General features: G+C 45.0%; 3 protein-coding genes across 11 annotated transcripts in view; 1 reads left to right on the top strand and 2 right to left on the bottom strand.

The window, feature by feature from the left end:
- Nucleotides 1–703: 703 nt before the first annotated feature.
- On the top strand, nucleotides 704–1,340 carry LOC6552657 (putative peptidyl-tRNA hydrolase PTRHD1). The gene is made up of 2 exons (XM_001979820.3): nucleotides 704–965; nucleotides 1,030–1,340. Exons 1-2 carry the CDS (start codon nucleotides 780–782, stop codon nucleotides 1,201–1,203), a joined length of 360 nt encoding a protein of 119 aa, XP_001979856.1. The 5' UTR covers nucleotides 704–779; the 3' UTR covers nucleotides 1,204–1,340.
- A 133-nt stretch (nucleotides 1,341–1,473) lies between these two features.
- On the bottom strand, nucleotides 1,474–3,110 carry LOC6552658. Its single transcript, XM_001979821.3, has one exon. The coding sequence runs from the start codon at nucleotides 2,993–2,995 to the stop codon at nucleotides 1,487–1,489; it is 1,509 nt and encodes a 502-aa protein (XP_001979857.1). The 5' UTR covers nucleotides 2,996–3,110; the 3' UTR covers nucleotides 1,474–1,486.
- LOC6552660 (collagen alpha chain CG42342) overlaps nucleotides 3,104–20,879 on the bottom strand; it is a 70,271-nt gene continuing 52,495 nt past the window's right edge. For 3 of the 9 annotated variants that reach the window (XM_026976051.1, XM_015154729.2, XM_015154731.2), the window contains 9 exons: nucleotides 18,249–18,346; nucleotides 9,191–9,553; nucleotides 9,029–9,097; nucleotides 8,866–8,961; nucleotides 8,754–8,798; nucleotides 8,631–8,693; nucleotides 5,380–5,433; nucleotides 4,879–5,076; nucleotides 3,104–3,575 (listed from right to left, as the gene is read on the bottom strand). In XM_026976051.1, the coding sequence (XP_026831852.1) occupies nucleotides 3,510–3,575; nucleotides 4,879–5,076; nucleotides 5,380–5,433; nucleotides 8,631–8,693; nucleotides 8,754–8,798; nucleotides 8,866–8,961; nucleotides 9,029–9,097; nucleotides 9,191–9,553; nucleotides 18,249–18,346 (1,052 nt within the window). In that variant the 3' untranslated portion in view covers nucleotides 3,104–3,509. Of the gene's footprint in view, nucleotides 4,335–4,878; nucleotides 5,077–5,379; nucleotides 5,434–5,521; nucleotides 5,549–8,292; nucleotides 8,430–8,630; nucleotides 8,694–8,753; nucleotides 8,799–8,865; nucleotides 8,962–9,028; nucleotides 9,098–9,190; nucleotides 9,554–18,248; nucleotides 18,347–20,879 lie in introns of those variants that run through there. The other 6 variants (XM_026976053.1, XM_015154736.2, XM_015154730.2 and 3 more) reach the window with 4 other exon arrangements.

Genomic DNA, 20,879 nt, shown 5'->3' with positions numbered 1-20,879 from the left:
TTGCTTTTAGTGGGTGTGGCTGGTGGGTAAATTTGCCTCGCAGTTCAGCATAGTGCGCATCAAGTGCGATACAATCAACGTATGCATGCCCGGCAATTTATGAAAATTATGGGTAAAGTGCTTTTAGCTGGACAGCGTCATGTGTGGATAAATTAAACGCTCTACCGATAATACTGATGAAAATGAGTAAATCAGATGTGACAATGGGTCATTAAAGCATAGCCTAACATAGGAAATTTTGCTTTTGATTAATACGGTTCCATTCGTATGTATTTAACCTTGGAAATATCATTATGAATTTTATTATTCGCATTGTGAAGCACGGCTTCGCACGGAAAACAAACCTTTTCTCGAAGAGCAACACAAAATAAATATAAGGAGTTTATGTTATACATTTTACATCTATGACAATTTTTCTACTTAGGTTTAGCGCGCAGTGGCGACACCTGGTGCAGAAGCTGCGAGTAGTACTTGGCTTCCTACATTCTACATAAGGGGTGTTCACACTGACGACTATTTTCCAAACTACTACACAAATTTCTTATATATTTTAGGCATCGTCTTTCCGACATGTTTGTTTTTTAAATATTTAAACGTACAAATATTATTTTGATCAGGGAATAGTTTTCTTACTCTACATAGTGTTGGTATACATTGGTAAAATACATCCCCGTAGAAATACCTGTGGAAAAATATCGATGTATTGATATTTTTATGCTTTCAGCACATCCCTAGCTCCAAAAATGTAAACATTTCGGAATTCGTATATTTGATAAAACATGAGTAACATTGTGCAGTATATCGTAGTCCGGAGCGACTTGCGTTCCGCCCTCAGTTGGCCCTTGGGGGCGGTGATCGCCCAGAGTTGTCATGCCACAGCAGCCGTTATTCACCTGAATGCCGAGGACGCCGACACTGTGGCCTACCTGAAGGATCTGGATAATATGCACAAAGTGGTGCTGGAGGTAATGAAATAGTTTATCTTTTAGCCAGTCTATATTATAAGATTTATGCCATTCACGTTTTCAGGCCAAAGATGAGACTGCGCTGGTCAAGCTCAGCGAAAAGTTGAAGGAGCACGAGATTAAACACAAGTTGTGGATCGAACAACCCGAAAATATCCCAACCTGCATCGCCTTGAAGCCTTATGTTAAGGACACGGTTCATAAATATGTCAAGCACTTTAAGCTTTTGAAAGAGTAACACGTTTTAAAGGAGGCTTTTGACTATAGCTAGTTTTGCTCCATATGGGGAAGCATATACTTATCATAGTTAAGCGCCATAGGCCTAGCAATATTAAAAATGTGTATCACATCTCAGAATGGACTAAGCTACAGGGCCTGAGCAATTATTCACAAATATCCAACGGGTTCGCAAGTGTCGAGAACAAGTAAAGTATTTCGATTTTTTGGCAATCACAAATATATATTTTAAAAAATAGGCAGAAAATACATAAAAAACATTGGTGTTGAGCAGCAGCTAGAACCTAAGCGTCTATTTGAAGCTTGGGATTCCCTTTGAGGATCTCGGCTAATCGTCGTGAGATAAGAGGACATCGCTCGACTTTCAAACGGCGTAGTCTTCCAAGAGTCTTAGCCAACTCCGCAGCGATTTCATCGGTTAGATGGTATGAGCCACTCAAGTCCAGAAACTCCAAGGCATTAAGTTTTCGCAGCTCCATTAGTTCGTCCCTGCCAAAGTCCTGATTCTGTAATACAAGGGTCCGCAGTTCTTTAAGCTGGGAAATAATCCTCAGACCGAAGGAAGTTACGAAGCCACGGTGACCATGATGGATCTCTAAATGGCGCAGCAAATCCAAGTCCGCGAGCGACATAAGCAGCGAGTTGTTCACTTGGCACCATTCCGGATCCAAGGAAGGGAAGAGGACCAAGGTGCGAAGACGAGACAGACCGCCCAGCTGCATCACATGTGATCTATCCATATATGAACTGATGGTCATCTCGAGAACCTCGAGCATTGGACAGCTGTGCACCAGCAGCCGGAACAGCTCATCGTTTTCCATATATTGGCTGATTTCAGAGCAGCGCAGTTCGCGGAGAAGCGGCAGAGCCCCAAGATCGACAAGACGCGTGTCCAACAGAGATGTGCATCTTGAAACATTTAAAATCTCCAAGGAAACTGGCAGAGTTCCTAATGTGTCGCCTTGAATACAAGGGTTGTCTCTGATGTCCAGACCCTTTAGTGCAGTTAGCGAATGCAAGCAGGAAAGATGACTATCTGTCAGGTCACAATGTCTCATCGAGATGCTGGTCATCTTACTGCAGCCATTGGCACTCTGGAACAGGTTAGTCATGTGGAATAGACTGAGAGGAATCCGGACGAAGTTTAGCTCTGCTAGATTTGGACAGCTTACGCCCAACAGCTGCACAAACTGCTTCATATGCGGCCAGAAAGGATGAAGCGGGCCCCCTTTTATACAGCGAATGTGGTTTCCTGATAGCAGCATCAATCTTTTAATGCCCCAGTGGGTCAGTGTGCAGACATCCCCCATCTCAAGAATGTGATTGAGCCGATGCGAATCCAATTCGTAGACCGTCTGGAATCTTTCACAACTGTCGGCAAAGTCGAGACGAGAATTCAGCGGAAGGTACGTGATCACTTCTCGCCAAAAGTCATCAACAATGGGTATATCGTAGGCACTCCGAGCTCCGGCTTCCTCCTGCTCCGGCGGTTGGTGCCAGGAGCTGCTGGCCTGCAAAACAAGAGAGTGGCCATCCACGTTGTGCTTGGTGCAATACAAAGCCTTGGCCGCTTGCGTAGCCTCTTGAAAAAAAACCGATCCCGCACACGTGTCCTTATTCCATTGGAGATCCTCTACTTTTCCAAAACTCGAGAAATGCTTCAGCAGCGAGTGCTTCAAAAAGGGCCACTTCGCAGATATTGTCACCCGTCGCACAATCTTGCGATCTTCGGTGTACGCCACTCCATTCTGTACGTAAAAATTTTTAGTAGCTGGCTTACGTATGCGGAACATTGCTTTTGTTTAGAATAATTCGCATAGTTTTGAGAATGTTTGAGATGTTGGTTTCACCGACTGCTTTGAGGTATTTGAGTCAATTTGAGGTATAAAGAAACCCATTGCTTTAATTTTATCGATTTTTATTCTTTAAGTTTCGTTTTAAATAGTGTTTTTTGTAAAAAATAGCTGGTTTCATTTATCGCTTAAGGTATTCGAAATAGCTGTAGTGGATACAATTTATATAGTAGTAGGTAAGGTAGAACTACAATTAAAGGTTGCGACGTCGAGGGGCCGGGAACGCCGAACTGGAGGCAACCTGGAGCAATTTGGCACAGATGCAGATACAGATTATACGATTATACAGTGCTTATGCTAGGATGTTTCTATGCGATGGATGTAGTAGCTATAGCTCTGTTCGATGTCTACATTTAACAATAACAAGTTACTAAAATTATAACCAAAGCGCCTAGATGGATCTGGATATGGCGGGAGCTCGCCTTTGCTGCAGCCGCCGAGGGGGCGGTGGCAATTAGTTTTTTGAGCGCGGATGCTGCAGCGCATTGAGCTCGTCCTTGAGCCAGGCCTGCCAGTTCTCCTGCAAGGGGCGAGACAGAAGTTCAGCCGGAAACGGCCGGAGTTGGATGAGCGAATTCGAGCGAGAGTGGTAGAGATGGTGGAGTTGGTGGAGATGGTAGAGAGAGCCAGGACCCGTCACCAAGCTAAGCCAAAGCCAGCGTGTGTGTTAGCCAAACCAAAGGATAATTGTGTGCGTGTGCGTAGGCGTGTGCGTGAGGCAGAGCGAGTGAGTGAGGAATAGGGTTAAGGACAGAGATAGAGTATGCTAATAGCTTCTACTTTGCAGAGCCGTTAGAAGCAGCAGCCACTTGGCATTTGTTAGCGCTAATTGCAAATGTCAACAGAGCGAAACAGAGCCAGGACTCGCAGCGGAAATCGGAAATGCTTAACTAGTCGTCTGTGTCGGTGTGTCGGTATGGGTGGGCCTGTGTCTGTGCCTGTGCCCGTGCCTGCACCAATGCCAGTGTCTGTGTGTTGGTGTCTCTGCTGTGGGTGGTGGTGGAGGTGGTGCGAGGTGGGAAGGACGTTGGTTCTTAGGGTCTGTTCGCCTTTATGCGCCTTCATGCGCCTGTGTTTGCCATTTGCTGGGCTGGCTGACTGCTTCCTTTTCTCACTCATTGTTATGCAAATTATCCTGATATTCATCATATTCGTTTTCATTATCCTCCGCCTGCTCGTCCTCCTCCTCCTCCTCCTGCTCGTAATCGCTGGCGTTGCTTTCCGGCTGCGTTACATCGGGCAAATAATCCTTGTGCACGGGCGTCGAGATGATTGGCTCCTGTGTTAGGTATTCGTGTGTTTTTGTGTGTGTGTCGTGGGTGTGCGAGTGTGTGTCCCAGTGTGTTAGTGTTAGTGAGAGTGTGGGTGTGAGTGTTTGTGCGAAAGCAAAAGTTAGTTAACCAACTTGGACAACATCAAGATACTCTACCAAGTAGATGGAGGCCACGAGTGGCGCATGCAAAAGTCCCAACGATCAACTTTCCGACAGCCAATTGGGATTGCACAGAAAAAAATGATGTATTGCTTTAAAGTCATTTCTAATCCTTCAAGGGACATTTTTATCTTTGGTTATTTCAGTTGGCAAATCAATAGTTTTCTCAGGGAAATACTAATGCAAGAATATTATAGATATGCTAAGAACTTTTAATCTGGCACAAAAGAAAATTCTATTCTTAAATAAAACTATATAAAGAAAACACTTGTAAATAGTACAATTTAAAACACGAGACTATGGCAAATATATCCCCGACTTATCTTTTTTTTCTGTGCAAGCTAGGAGTTAGGGAATGGGGATTAGCCGATAACGAGTAACGCATGCTAACCTTTGGCGGCCGCCATCCGCAGCCGGGCAGCGGCAGCCCATCGGCGCCGAGGGGGCAGGGGGCGTCCAGTCCGGGCACGCCCTGCTCGCCCTTGTCGCCGCGATCTCCTTTCCGTCCCCGCTTGCCGGGCGGGCCGGCATCCCCTCTGGAGCCCTGCTCCCCGCGTGGCCCCTCCTGCCCGGGAATGCCATCCGTGCCCTTTTGTTTCGATTTCGATTATCCGGAGGTGTGTTCGAGTGTTTTGCGGGGTGAATGGGGGGTGGGGTGGGTGGAGTTGTCAGGGGGTCAGAGGTCAAAGGTGGTGGAGGGTGGTGTTCGGGGGTTGTGCATATAGGTAGAGAACGACGCCAAGAAAGAGAGATACGCATGCAAACAGAGGTAAAAACAATATAAAATGGAGAAAGAGAATACACGTATTATTTGAAATTAGCGACCACACGGAGTAGAAGAGCACTTTCTACGGAAGTATCCTAGGAGCAGGTGTATCCTGCAGTTGCTTACCGGCAGTCCCGGATCCCCGCGCTCCCCCTTGTGTCCCGTCTCGCCCTGGGCGCCCTGCGAACACAGAAAACAGAGAGCAGAACACAGATCGGTTATTACCATATGTTTGTTTTCACATAAGCGGCTGTTTCGGGGAAAATACCTTCATGCCATCCAAGCCCGGAGGACCCTGCAGCAAATGGAAGAAAAACAAGAGAAGGGGAAAAGCGTGTGGTTAGCTCGGCGGCGTGAAGTGGAAACTCTGCCTCGAAGAGTAAGCATTAGATGTCCTGCGGACATTGTTTTAGTAAAAAACCATCACTTTATTGGAAATGCATAATTAATTCGAAAATTATGTTAGTTTCGTTTAGCCATTTTACAATTCGGTCATTCTAGGCATTCTAGGCATTCCATCGAATGCTTGCCGTTTCAGTTCGCACATGCCACGACAAATAATTACCAGAATTCACATTCGTTTTAATTTCATTCGAATCATACATTTGAAATGCAGCAGCACGGATAAAAATAATTCATTTTGTGTTTGTAGTGGGATAATGCACTCGAACATCGACATTTGGTATATGCATGTGTATATAGACATAAATACACGTAAATATATATATTTATTTGTATATTTTTTGTTCGTTTGCAAACTCCTCGTGTTTATTGGGTAATTAACAAATTTACACTTAAAATTAGCGGCTTATTAGGGGTTTAACCTTTCTTATGACTTCTCATATATAGTTATCCGTTGAGTTAATGTTAGATTTTAATCGCAAAAACACAATTCATTATTCTAGCCTATTGATCGAAGTTGAAGTGGAGTTCGTAGTTAGTACATAAGTGAGAGAATCTAGAGATAGTACAGATGGCAAGTATCTATATAAAGAGAGCTAGTTGCAAGAAAACACGTTGAGAGGTCAAAAGGGATAGAAAAAATGAATAATTAATTACGATTAAGTTACGTTCTTTACCGTTAGCGCTTATGTACACATTTGGGATTGTTTGACATTTAGTGGATTAAATGAAAATTGACATGCAATTTGCCTGTGTATTTTGTTTTCCATTGGGGATTATTACAACAACGAGACACATCTAATTGAAAACAAATTGACATATTCTTTCTGATTTTCGATGCCGTTTGCCGTTTGCCGTTTGAGTAAACATTAAAGCTGCAAACATTTCCATTTGCCATTTGCCATTTGCCATTTGCATATTCGATAATTCCCATCCAACATTTATGCGAAAGTATGCAGGGCTGAGGCCGTCAAATGGCAGTATACACACATATATATACTTTTATTATCATATTTCCATGGCATTATTTCATTTGCATTGATTATGTTTGATTTTCAGGCCGCTTTATTCGTCCTTTGCCTAGTTGGAGCGTTGAAATTGAAAATGCTGCAGTTACTCGAAAATTGTAATTTTCGCATTCGTTTTTGTTGTTGTATAAATAGAATTGTTTTGCGTTACTTTGTTTGAGATGTCCATGAAACCAATAGGATACATACTTGTGGTAAGATTATGTATTTATTGTTTATTATTTCGCATTTCAGGAGAGAATACTCCAGTTTCGCAGCGTTTTCAAGCCCGGATGCTCAGCTGAAAAGCATCGGCTATCGACTATAGAATTCATCTTTCGCCTAACTAGTTTCAAGCGAATGTGCGCTTGTTTTTTGAAGTTGTATTCATTAACACTGAAAAATATGCCCATTTGTTTTGGATAGCTCTTCTTGTTTGTTATCTCGATATTAGAGTACATTGCCGTGTATGTATAAACCTCTTTCATGTGGATTGTGTGTTCTTGTGTGTAGGTAACTAAACTGTATTCATTAATTGTAGACATCAAGAGAGTTCTGGATGAAAATATCTTACAATTCTTTTGTTTCGACGCCTTTAATAAGCCCAATTCCTTATTTAAACACACACTTACGGGATTGCTGCTCTAAGCCTTGTGTTTCACATTGAAGCTTTGGCAATAATGCTTTGTATGAACGAGTTCTATTCGAATACTCAGACATAGCCCATGGACGGCACCTAAGACAATGCAGAATGCAGCAGGAGCAGATGCAGATGCAGCACAAGTGGCAAGGACTCATTCGGTTCAATTGTTACGAATAATCTGATTAAGCAAGTAATTAAGTCACGTATGGCTAATTGGCGATGATTGCTACTTGGCCTCGTCATAATCCAGAAATTATTTCTTCGCACTCGTCGAAGCACTTGAAATCCCATCGCATGCTGTTTTCACGTACCACGGTGCGTATGATTTATGCATTTTCAAGGGGCTTTCCTGCTCCTGCTGCAATTGCTTCGCACAGAACGGCGGCGAATGAAATGCAATTAAAATATTTGCATTGCATATTTGTTAGTTGGTTTGTTGTACATCTGTTTGATGTGTGTGTTTGTGGGTGTGGGTGTGTAAGTGGGAGTGAATGTGCTCGCTAGTGTGGGTGTGGGTTCAAAGTGAGTGTTAGTTGATTCGATTGATTGATGTTTGTAAATACGCTTCTGTAGACACACGTTTGTTTGCGCTATTTGATTGTATACATAAATACTTATTTGACTCTTGGGGCATTTTAAATGATATGAATATTAATTTTTTCTCATGCGGGTTGAGTGGAGGGGGTTCGTTCGGTTTCGGTTCTTTGCCTTGTGCAGCTAATTGATTTGCTTACTCGGCACTGACATGCTGCTATTTCGAATTTGCTTTTCTGTACATGGGTGCGTTTTGTACAAATTGATATACATATAGTACGCCTGTCATATACAAATTTATATATCTATACATATATAGACGTTAACTGAGCACATTTGACAAGCTTTGCGCGGCTTCTTAACTTTGAACATTGTTTTGCTTTGATTAAATTGAGTTTTTCATCTTAAGGACTTTCTGTTCGGCTGTGTGTGTGTGTGTGTGAGTGTGTTTTGGTGTGGGTGTGCGTGAATGGTCTTATTTGAATGGCTTTATTTCAAGTCGCATATCATTTGGACTTTGGCGCAATGAGTGCTGGTTATATTGTTTAATAGAGACTGCCTTTTAACTAGTATTAGTAGTCGCCCCACACCTGTTTCAAGTAGAAAAAGAAAGAGAGATGAGAACACATAATTTGGTTAGTCAAAACGTTTAGTAACGAGATCCACGAGTACGAAAGCAACAAAAGCCAGGAGGGTTACGACTAGCTAAGCGGGATAATAGCCCCAATTTTGGCGAGCTAACAAAATAAAAGCCAAACAACACGGGCTGCCAGTGTTCAATTGAAATTTACCGGTATGCCAGCCTTTCCAGAGGGTCCAGAAGGTCCTGACTCGCCTCTCATGCCCATCGGACCCTGCAATTATATCATTTCGCTATAATTACGGGATAAACTTTGGGCTACTTTGCCACTTACCGGCAGTCCCATAGGTCCCTGATCTCCCTTGTGGCCCTTTTCACCCTGCACACGAGATTTGAAACAGATTTAGAGATGCATATCTGGAGATATCTGACCTATTGACTCTTACCGCATCTCCCTTGCGACCGTCCAAGCCGCGTTCTCCCTGACTGCCGGTGTGTCCCGGCGGACCCATTGGTCCAGGAGGTCCCGGGGGGCCATATAACTGCGAAGGAAATTACATGGGTTTGGATTAGTCCACAGGGCGGTGCTGGTGAAATACTGTGGCTTACATATTCGATGGTGGGCATGTGGGGCGCGTCGGACATCCCGTCATCCTGGCGACGTCGCATTTTGCGGTACTGTAACGAAATTGAAGTTATTCATGCTCCAAATAGGATTCCGATAGCTAGATAGGAGACATCCTTCAAGAACTGAACTCAGACCATACTCACCGAGTCACCACGATCGCCCTTGTCCCCCTTGACGCCAGGGTAGCCTGGAGGTCCTGGCAGGCCCGGCGGACCCATCAATCCAGGTGGGCCAATATCGCCGCGATCGCCCTTTTCTCCTGGTGGACCCTGGTATCCCGGCAGCCCCGGCGGTCCTTCGATGCCCGGCTCACCGGGCAGTCCGTCCAATCCTCGCGGACCCAAAGATCCGGGCTCTCCTGGCTCGCCAGGTTCTCCCTTGCTGCCGTCCCGTCCATCGCGGCCATCCTTTCCAGCGATTCCTGGCGGTCCTGGCGGACCGCGCAACAGTGTCACCGGCGGATCGTCGTAGTCCTCGTCTATTTTGGTGCCTCCGGGTCCGAATATCTACAAGTGTGTGTGTGAGTGCAATGGTTGGAGAAGAGAAGTTGGCAAATTTAGTGGGAAGATTAATTTATGCCACGTGGCGCCGCCCGAGGCGTTGCACGCGCTCGTTCCACACGCTTTGATGGGGGAAACAAAAGCGCCGCGTAATTCGCAGGTAACGAAAAAAAAAGTGCGCCCACAGGAGAGGATTGGGATTGGGATTGCGATGCGAATGGGGATGGGGATGGTGTGGTTTTCGTGGTGGTGCGGCGTGTGCTGGTGGCTGTGCCGCAGCGAAAGTCTTTTGTGTGCCACGAAATTGTGTTAAGTGCAAGTTGGAGCATCCGTGCCATCGCACCACCACCGCCACCACCACCACCACCACCACCACCACCACCTCCCCGTCGCCCACTCCGCATCCCGTCGAGACAATGGCTGCATAGAAAATCTTTAAGCCCGTGGAGCTCCAGTGGGTGTGCGGCTGGTACGGGACTCTACGAGAGTCGAAAATAAAGTCAAGTCAGCGACAGCGACTTCTCTACGTGCTTCGAGTGCCTGTGTGTGAGTGCCCCCGTTCGAGTGTGTGGGTGCTCTTTGGCCCTTGCCATTGTGTGCGCGCATGTGTGTGTGAGTGAGTGAGTGCATTGCGAAAGACAATTAATTCTTTTTTTAGCCGTGTTTTTTGGTGGGTTAATGTGCACGCTTCGAGGCAAATTTCCCAGGCACAGACAACCAGGCAAGCCCCAAAAAATACATAAAGTCCAAAGTTTCGATGGGGCTTAAACGTGCACTGCTCGGGGAAAAGCCATTCGAATTTAATGTTTCAAATCGGGACTTAGCTTGAATAGTCAGAAGATAGAGGTTGCGTAAGCATAAAGTTTGCCGAGGGACACCATAAATAGTCAGAGGATTTTATTGGAACTTTTTATTCCTAAGGAAGACTAACAAAGCACCCAAGAAAGCAGTGACTTATTAAAGGCATTCATTGTAAAGGCTTTCTTCGTTGCGCAGAAGGTGCTTGTGCTTTACTTCAGTGTATTGCGGCTGAATGGAAATTACCAAAAGTTGTTAAAGGCGGGTGCTTTCAGACCGCATTGCACCCAAACAAAAACCCCTATTAGGCGAATGCTAAGCGACATAAAAGGCAAACTCCGGCTAAAACAACGAGCGCAGCGGAATATGTTAAGGAGCCCTGGAAAATGGCTCGAATAAAGGCAAATAGGGAAAACCATTTACACATGTGGCTCAAGTAAATAGAGACACTTGTCGGTTCCTGAAATATTCAATCGCTTTCGGGCCAAATCCAGTGGGGAATAAAATGGGCCGCAGCTCGGCATTAAAGCTGAGTTCGTCGTGGAATTAAGGAAAATTGCTCCCCGAGTAATACTACATTAAATCAGATTGAATGTATCCGTTTAGTCCTTTGATTGTGCATATGCATTACGTTCAGTTGTTCACCTCTATGCCGGCATACGCAATTGATCCAGTATCTGTATCTGTATCTGCAACTGCACTTGCATATGTATCTGCGCTGCTGTATGTGTGCCTATATCTGTGTGCCTGTGGAAGTGTAATTTCCTTGCGGCATGCCCGGGCATGTGCAACAATTACATTTTCTTCTGTCACAGGAAGTGGCGTACTTACAGTTATTAAAACCCGGCAACAACAGCAAAACAGCATAAGGACAACGGCATCAGCGAGAAGGCATAACAATGTAAGCGCTTAACGCACACTTATACGGACAGGATGTGGCTTGGCATATGCACAAGTTGTTCGTCCTGCGAAATGCGACAGACAAAAGGACGAGGCGGCAAAGATAACTGTGGTCTAAGGATGGTGCGGCTGGAGTCCTTCCTTCTCGCCGCAAATGCACTTCCCAATTTCAACTTTTTCCCTCTTGCCATTTTCTTTTTGCCCCAGGAGCTCTGATCTGCATGTGGCTCCTGAGCAGGTGTGTGCCTCCTGCGTGTGTGTGTGCAAGGATACCAGCTTCTGCGTCAGTTGGCGCTTTGTTAGCAACTTTGGCACATTGTTCCTAATGCGGAACAAGGGGAATCCGCCAGGGTTTCCTTCTCCTCTCTGGCCATTTGTAGAGCAATTAAAGCGATTTGAATTAAAGCCGAGTGCTTAACGTTTGCCTTCTGCTGTAATTAAGGGACACTTTGAGGGCTTACGTGCCCACATTTCGCCGCCGGCCAGTCAATCGATGATCGCAAAACCCAGTAACGCCAGTTGCCAAAGGGAAGCGGTAGTCCGGGCTTAAAGGCTTTTAAAGCCAACTGCCGGCAGATAAGGCAGATAAATAACATAAATAAGAGATACGCATACAGATGCGGAAAGTGGCAAGTGAATTGGGCAGATGTTTGTGGGGCTCGGCGCGCAAGGACGAATGTTGGCACAGCTGCCTAACTACGATATCCGATGGTAAAAAATACCAGAGTGAAAACGCACTGTGTTTCAGCTATTTCAGCTCTGCCTTTTCGAGAGCCCAAAAACCAATCGGCTTGCGGGGGCGTAAGTATGTGTGTGTAAGGAAATCCATTAGAATGTATCAATATTTGTGCGGGCGAGCGCCTCGGGTAGAATTTAATTTTCAAAGCACCCAAACACAGTCGCATATACATATGTATGTAGATACATCTGTTTGAGTGGGAAGGTCCTCTTAAATTATGCGTAAATATCGAAAATATTTGCACAAACGCCTTCCAATTTAACGCACAAATGACAAGGCAAATGAATTTTTCATGCCGTAGTCATGGCGTTTTTTAACTGCATACTTTCGGGCGCTCCACCTTTTTTTTGCGTACATTTTAGTTGTCAATGTGAATTGTAATTGTAAATTAATTGCCCCATCTGATGGTATGTCGTTACGTCTCGATTTCGCGCAGTATGCATCCGGCGAAGTTTTTACATTTAAAGCTGGCAGGAAAACGGGGAAGGAAAACAGACAAATGGCCGCACGTAAACGCGTTAAATTGAAAATCATTTTGATCTCGACGCGACCTTTTGCGGATGTCGCTGAATGCGAACCAGATAGAATGGCGACCAGAAGGACCAAGGAGTGGCATCAGGGCCAGAAGGACGAGGCCACCTCCGGATCGGGATACTCGCCTTCAAGTACAACATGTGCCGTTGGTGCGCTGCGTGCGCGCATATTTCTCACAATTTTTCATTTTCCCCGGCAGTTGTTGCCTCTTTTGAAATTTCATATTTTTCCCGAGCCATAACAACAGCCAGTGGGAGTGGGAAATGGCGGAAAAAAGCGCACTGAACGACCGACCTTCCCATTCCACCCATTCCGCCCATCCACCCACCACCTGAGGTGAAAGTTTTGCAGCCCGTTTCCGGCTCACATACACCCACATATTCCGTATACTCCGCATACTCCGTGAACTCCGGCCAAAATCCCGGCACTTCATGGCGTGTAATGCGTTGCGCGTTTGCCGCAAAAGTTTACAAAATATTCGTCGGTGGCCGAGGGGAAGTTCTTTGGAAGTACGCGAGCGCATTAAATTCGTAATACGTTCCGCCTCGCATTGATACCGATTACAATGGGCGATTTGAGCGATAAAGGGCGGAACCATAAACAATCTGAGATTGCTTTCGTTATGCAACACAGTCTTTATAGAGGAGAAAATCTATGAAAATATAAAATTACAAATACGGAAGCGATTACAGTTTTCGATCTGCCAACTCTGTCAGCCCCATTAAAATAAAGTTTTTGGATTCCTAAATTATGAAATAAGTTCTGTTCTACTCTTTTTATAGCTCTTTATTTATTCAGCACAATAAAAACCAACTGGACACTGATCATTTGATCAACTCTATCAACACGCAAAGTAAAGTACTTTCCACCTTTGTGATTCATAAGGAAATACTTTTCAGCTTACAAGTGGCATATCTTAGTTCAAGGATGAACTGAACATCATAACGCACACTTAATTACCCAATTAACTTGAATTCATTTTCAGTTTATACGCGACATCTCTCAAATTTTGCTTGTCCCCAAATATTTTCTCGTCTTCTTGGAAGATATTCTATTTATGGAAAATTCAGTGGGGCGTAAACTTCCATTCGCAACACCCACTGTGCCGAGCTCAAGAGGAGGAAGTCAAGTCCTGTTGTAAAAATTTCGCGTGATTTCGTTTCGCCCCTAACAATGTAGCTGCGGTTTCTCCGGTTGCCGTGATATTGTAATATGTATGAAATTCGGAAGTATTTAGGGAAATCGTTGTTAAAGATTTCGCCGTTTTGCCTCCGCTGCCGCTGCCGCTGCTGCTGCTGCTGCTGCTTTTTGCCATCGTTTTCGACGACAACAGTTCCACATCAATGCCAAGATGGCAGCAGTTGGCATTTGTGTGGTTGGCTGTTTGGTTTGGTTTTCGTATAATTTTGCTACTTTTGCATGCACAGCCCCCCTTCCATTCCCCCTCTCATTCCGTATTCCTCACTCCCTGACCCAAGAGCCACCCAAACCCCCATTCTCGGATTTCCAGCGCTGGCTGGCGACCCCAAACCCACGTCAATGTAACACGCGTGCCTATAAATTTCTATGAGGCTGACTAACTTGGATGAAATTGGAGGGGGGGCTGCAAAAGAAAGGAAGTTCAGTGGGTAGGTGGCATTGGGGGTCAGAGGGCATTGTCGTCGCGTTTCTGATGCCGTGGGTGAGCCCGGATTTCTTTATTCAATCGCTTTTGCGACTCCCGCAACGCTCTCATCATCAGCGGCCATAAAATAAAAGTTACGCACACCCTTGGGGCCAGGACATTACCCGCACACCCACATGCATGCGTGCACATGTACATGTGTGTGTGTACCCACCCACGCGTGTCCTGCGGCGTGTCCCACGCTTGACCGGGTTTTTTTGGCCCGGTCACAAGCGGGCTTTCTCTCGCATTCAATATAAGATATATGGACGCTGACCGCAAATAATTGCCGCAGACAAGGAAAATTGGAAAATTGCGCACAAAGAAGGCGAAATTTGCATGCGGCGCATATTTCAATGAACAATGACGTAAGCACACATCCACATTGCTGGCCATTTGGGTTGGATGGCGCTTATCAAATCGGAAAATCGGAAAATCGGGTAGAATCGACTCAGGAAAGGAGGACGAGGAAGGAAGAGGAAGAGAAAGTCGTCTCCACTCAAGCTGAAGCAATGAAAATCCAGGCAATGAGCCCAGGATCCGGAGTTCGGTGGTGAAAGTGCTAAGCTTATTGCGTCGTTTAGGCAACACCCGACAACCAACGAATTGGCCAAGTGGCAGCCACAGCGATGAACCCTTTGAGTGGCAGACATGAAGATATATGTATGGCTGTACATACGTGCAGCATACAACACACACTTGCATGAAAAGGTCCTGGCCCATTTGGATTTCCGTGTAAGCAACCTTAAGTCTTTGATTTGCCGAGGAAAGTGTGCCAAGCTCTCCTTCTGCACAGTTCCTGGGATCGCATTTCCATCGGGGCGGAGACCGTGTGACGTGTAGCGAATTGACAAGTTTTCCTTTTGTTTTTTTTTGTTTTTTTGCGACTTTCGCAATTTTTATGACTCCATTTACTTAGACCGAAGCGGCAGCCGGCACGGGAAAACTTTTTGGTTGATAAGCAAAGTGGAGAAAAGTCGGTGCGGGTGGGGTGTTAAATTTATGCTGATGTGAAGGGCCCAAAAGACAACAAACTTGACATGGGCCTTGGCTGAGCTGAGCAACGATTGTAAAATACATTAGCATAAATTTGACATAAACGCTTCACAAACAGTTTCTTCTGGCCGAGATTGCTGTCAGCTAACCCACACTCCCACCCCATCCAGCCTCCCCAACTGACTTATCGTTTCAACTTTATTAAACCAGGATATATGGATGCGAAAAGTGCAAATGTGCAACTGCTAAATCGAGCCATGACATGGTCGCTTTAAAATGAATTTAAATTTTTAATACGATGCCCGCTCGTAAAATGCAGGTTTGTGCTGCGGGCAGAAATCATTTTGATACCCTGTAGCCACGGGTAGTCTGTAGTCTAGCGTTTGCTGCTGCCCAGATTATTCATGGATTTTTCCGACAGCTGACTTACTTTGCATTTGTCACTGGGCTTAGTTTGGCCATTGGTTTTCGCTCTGAATATAGGGCACAGAACCATCGGCTTCTTGTAAAACTCTGCCTCACGCCTCACTACACACATCGAATTCATTTTATATGCCAACCCGTCATCAGAATCCCCCTCGTCTTGCCCCCACCACGCCCCTGGCATGTGGCAATCTATATGAGCATTTTATTCTGACGAGGCGACGAAAATAACATGTCAAATTTATAATGCCAGCAATTGCGTTATGCTTTTTTTATGACGCCGACGGCTAGGCAATAACCCCAAAAACAAAAAAAAAAAATATAAATATTAACAGGAGGAAAATTGGGAAAATGGTTTTAGCCAAGCCAGATGCTGTTGGCGATGAATGGATATATGTTTTCCCAAAATAGGCCAGACACTTTTTACGATTTGCCGAACTAATTATGGTAAAGTTTTTCACCTCCCAGTAGGCAAATTTGGAAAATGCAGGCAAACAATTCCCACCAATGCAGCTCCTCACATAATTATCATTATTTTCGTAGGCAGGCTTTTCTTTCCGCAGGGAAATCGATCGAGGAAAAATCAACCAGCTGCCTCGAAGGCGTCACGTTTCCACCGAAGATGACGGCAATTGTTGCAAATCATTTTTTATGCCTTGCACTGCCTGCGGTGCGGCGCATGAGTGCGAATATATACAAGTAGTTATGTATATCTGCTGTTGCCCAAACTTTTGTTTGTTTGCCAAAGAAGTCCACAGGCAGAAGCCGTTTGCTTATGACTTTCATTTGTTTTGACATCACGTTGCTGCAGTTCGCTGGATTGGGGAACTTTCGACTGTGCAGGGGGCTCAATATAATCGGCTCATTGAAACTCGCTAGCCTGGCAGCAGGGAAAGATCGAAAAGTTTTGTGAAACGCTTAATAACTTATCTTATGTGGCAAACTTTTTTCATTTGGACAAAATGCAAAAATGTGTATCTTTCGCAACTCGGCTTGAATTTAACTATTCTTACGAAAGCCTGTGCTCAACTATTTAATTGGATTTATTGCCAAGCCAACGTGCTTCTCAAATATTTCGTATATATTCATTTGAAAGCTTCAAATTTTTGGCTTCTCTTGTGTGGCGAACATTTGCCTCTTAATTGGATGGAATTATGGAATAGATTTAGTTCTTTAAAGCGCTGAGAAAACTGAAATTCGGTTTAGTCGGCTTATCCGCAGGCTATACATTTAATATCTAAAGTCTAAGGAGTTTATTAATAAAATGTACTTAATTTTCCATACACAGGTATTTCAGTAGATAACGCTTAAGCTTTTATTTCCGGCTCAATTCTTTAAAAGACACTCGTTTCTTTGGTATCTATAATCTGGTAAACTTTTCTTCGCCATTAAGTGCTGTATCTACCCTCGCTGGCTTTGAACCCATAAAAGAAGTTCAGCACGTTGCCGCCGCGTTTTTCGTTTGTTGTTTCGCTGTTGGGCGTATTGGAAGTCGGTTTGTATTGGCCAAATGCCTGCCGTTCCTTTTCGACATTACGCGTTATTAGAAAAGCAGCAACCACGGAGGCAACAGCGGCTGCCGTGACTTTGACTTTGCTGCACCATAATCAGAACGCTTTCCTTGAAAACCCCCCTCTACCAGTTGGCTACGTGAAAATGGGCAAAATGCGCAAGTGTTTGCGCAGCATAATACATAAACACGGAACGGAACGGAGCGGAGCAGAACGGATCCCCCAGCTGGAGCCGAGGAAACTCATCCGTGGCGTAGCAGCTTTGCCGGCGGCGCTTATGCATTTTTCATGGAGCACACAAACACGTGCTGGCCACACATATTCATATATGCGCAAAAAAGAAAGGCAGCGAAATGAAATGAAAATTCCATCCGCCGCCATCGCCCCCCGAAGAATCGCGCATCCATCAACGCGTCAAAAGGGCGGCAACAGCTGCCGCCACTTGGAGTGCCAATAAAAATGTTAAGTATCTTAGGAACTGTTGACATTTTCTGGGGGGCAGAGCCATAACGACGAGATAGTACTAGATAAATGCCTGCGATATGGCACAAGTATTTCGTATTTCGTATTTCCAGAGAGGCGCCGCCAAATTTTCGGGCACCAGATTACCAGGCGAAATACATAGTTTCTTGGGGGCGTGTTGCCAGAAGTATCTGCCACATACTTTTATTCTTCCTATCTCCCTTTGGCAGCTTGTCAAAGTTTGGCTCCACACCAAACTGGCAACTGGTAACTGTATCTCAGGACTCGCACTTGCTGTAATGAGTTAAGTAACACGTTCTCCGCAGCCGTGTAAACATGCTCATTACACCGACTGCCAACATGCAGGTGAAACCATGCGGAAGGACAAGTTTCGGGTTTACCCTTCTATGTACGAGTATATTATGTTGGCATATATATGGATATTTACACCAGCGGCGTCACTAGTATTTACAGATTAGCATAAAATTAACGCACACGCCCACGCATTTGTACAAAAGTAATTTACATGATAATACACTTCTTGTTTTCGAACTCAATTTACGGCCTGCGCCGTTGAGTTTCTAATTAAAAATCGAGTGGAATCAGGTTTGTTATCTTTTTTTCTCTTTTTTTTTCCTGTTTGGTTCAGCTTTTTGTGCCGTGTTGATTACTCACCCGCTTGCCCCGCTTGCCGCGCGGTCCTTTCTCGCCGGGGGGTCCTGCAGGTCCAATGGGTCCCGGTTCTCCTCGAGCTCCCGGTTCTCCAGGCGGACCTGTGCACAAAATGTTAATTTCAGCGAATCGCTTCTAGTGACAGATTTCAAAATGCGAGCAAACAATGCCATGAATATATTCGGTTACACAGATACACACATCCCACATACATATATATATATATATATACAATACAGACAGCGGTACAGATACAGATACAGAATCGGGTCCGCCCGCAAGTGTTGTGCAAACAGTGGGCGTGGCCTCTGTAATTATAGAGCACCGAGAGCTCAATAAAGCCGCCCTCCACCACACCCCTTATGCCTGATTTTGTTGGTTTTGGTCAGCAATTTGTTCAACTGGTTGATGATAAGGGACGGACAGGCTCTTGATGGTTTAACGATGGTCGGGGCTTAGTTGGCAATGCAAATTGTTTATCGCCAGCGAATGAAATGCCCCCACTTCACAGTGGTCGCAAATCAATGGTAAATGCTGAGTGCTGAATGCTAAATGGTAAATGGATGATGGCAAATAGTTCAAGGCCCCAGCTTCATTCTATGCTAATGACGGCAACGACTTGACCCACTTAATGGTATTCTCCGTACATATAGCAATGCACTCGTATATATGTATATCATTGCCATACCTTTCCCTTCGACGTCACTCCAATGCAATTGAAATCGGAATGCAAACAGATGCAGAATAACAATTTAATATGCATAAGCTGCACTTTTGCTGGCAGCTGCAGCAGCAGACATTTTTTATTCCACCGCCAAGGACTCGCATTCTCCGTTGAAGTAGGGCAGGAATTGGATCTGTGTATCTGGAGCAAATACCCCAGCTCCGGCTGGCAACAAATCCAATTTGCGCTCATCAAAGACCCCGTCCTGAGAATTTAACGCTCCGATGGCGATATTGTGAACTTTGGCCCAGTGTGCGGTCGACGACCAACCTGTTTAGTTAGAATAATGAGAAATTGCCTTTTTTTTGGTTTGTTTGGCATGGCCATTAAACCAGACCATTTGCACAGCGAACGGGGAAGGGAAGAGGGCTCATATCGTAGATAAATCCAATTGTGCGGCTTGTCAAAATGGGCGAGGGCATGAAAGATATAGTGAATTTATTAAGTTCGCAAAATTGCGTTCAACGCAAGAGGACCTCGTCCTGCGAAGAGCATAAATTTACCGGTCCTGCCAGCCACAGAGAGATCCTCCGATGTCGCCTCCCATTTGTTTATAAAGCATTTGTCCGCAAGCCCCATTGTCTGGCCTGAAGTTTTCTATTTATGCATGCATAATTCAACGTTAAGCATTTTAGTCGACAATTGCAACAAACATTATAAAAACTATATACACAGGCCATAGCCAGCCAGGAGCAGTCAGGATCCTAGCTGAAGTTTGGATTTATAGTGTCCAGGATATTGGATTGCCGGTCGGACGGCTTAGTGTTTATTTTGTTTGCTGGCAGATGAAATGCCCGAGATAGGTTTTAATTTCATAGAACGGAAGCTGCCCGAAGACGCAATGCAATCAAGCAAAAAACCAAATGAAATGAAATTCAAATAAATCATGAAATAAATTGAATTTTTTGATATTACAGCTGGGGCTATTGCTTTTGTTTTCTGCCATCCAGCCAGCCAGCCAGCCAGCAATCTTTGCTGCTCGCACTGAGATTTTCCGAGACGAGATGGACCGGCATTTTCCGCCTGAAAGCGACACATCCAATTGCTCTGGGCTGCCAAGTCCACACACAAAGAAAGCTTAACTAATTACGGACCCGATAAGATAAGCCCAGCAGTCAAGCCAACCCAAGTCAAGCCGTCGAGACCAGACGCTGGGAATCCCGGAAACAAATGACGTTCCATTTATTCAAATCAAGCCGAAGTAGTGTCCCCTGGGTAGCCATCCCGGCCCTTGTCGCCGAATTTGGGGAAAAATAAATTGCAATTTCGTGTCCATCAACGCACCAGGGAAAAGTGGACGGAGTTCGAGCCTACAGCTCGGCGGAAGTAATCGAATGCAGCTGAAGCTGCATCTGCCTCTGCATCTGCATCTGCTACTGCCGACAGATATCGCTGCATCAGATCTTCCAGCAAGAACTCCAGAAACAATGGGCCTGCAACACGAGCATCGTCATTGCAATCACATCGAATGCCACTGCGACATCGAAGCACTTTGATGCCAGCCACTGATAAGTTCGAGGGACTGAGGGACGGAGGGGCAGCTGAGGGCGGATGGGCGGTTGGGCGGTTGGGGGGATGGGCGTGGGCACTCGTAATGATGCGGGCTGCTCAAACCGCAGCAAAGCGCTTAATTGATGGCGTTGCTTGCTGGCCTACGAACGCTCTAAGTCTCACTAGGGGTACTCAATCACGGGAACCGTCAATATCTTCAAAAATAATAGCTTCCATAATAATAATAATAAACCTTTTCTATTTTATTGCAATATATTTAAAAATTACTAATTTAACAACGTGCTTAAAGGCATTTTAAACCCATTTGGTATGAATAATTAATTTAAAGTTCTTGTATATCGGGGTAACTAAACCATTATCCCCAATAGATATAGCTCCACGGATAATCCACAGAGCAG

This window comes from Drosophila erecta, unplaced genomic scaffold (assembly GCF_003286155.1).
Source record: "Drosophila erecta strain 14021-0224.00,06,07 unplaced genomic scaffold, DereRS2 tig00000000-arrow-pilon, whole genome shotgun sequence".
Taxonomy (NCBI): domain Eukaryota; kingdom Metazoa; phylum Arthropoda; class Insecta; order Diptera; family Drosophilidae; genus Drosophila; species Drosophila erecta.
Note: the sequence above shows the minus strand (reverse complement) of the source record. Positions and strands in the feature narration are given on the sequence as shown.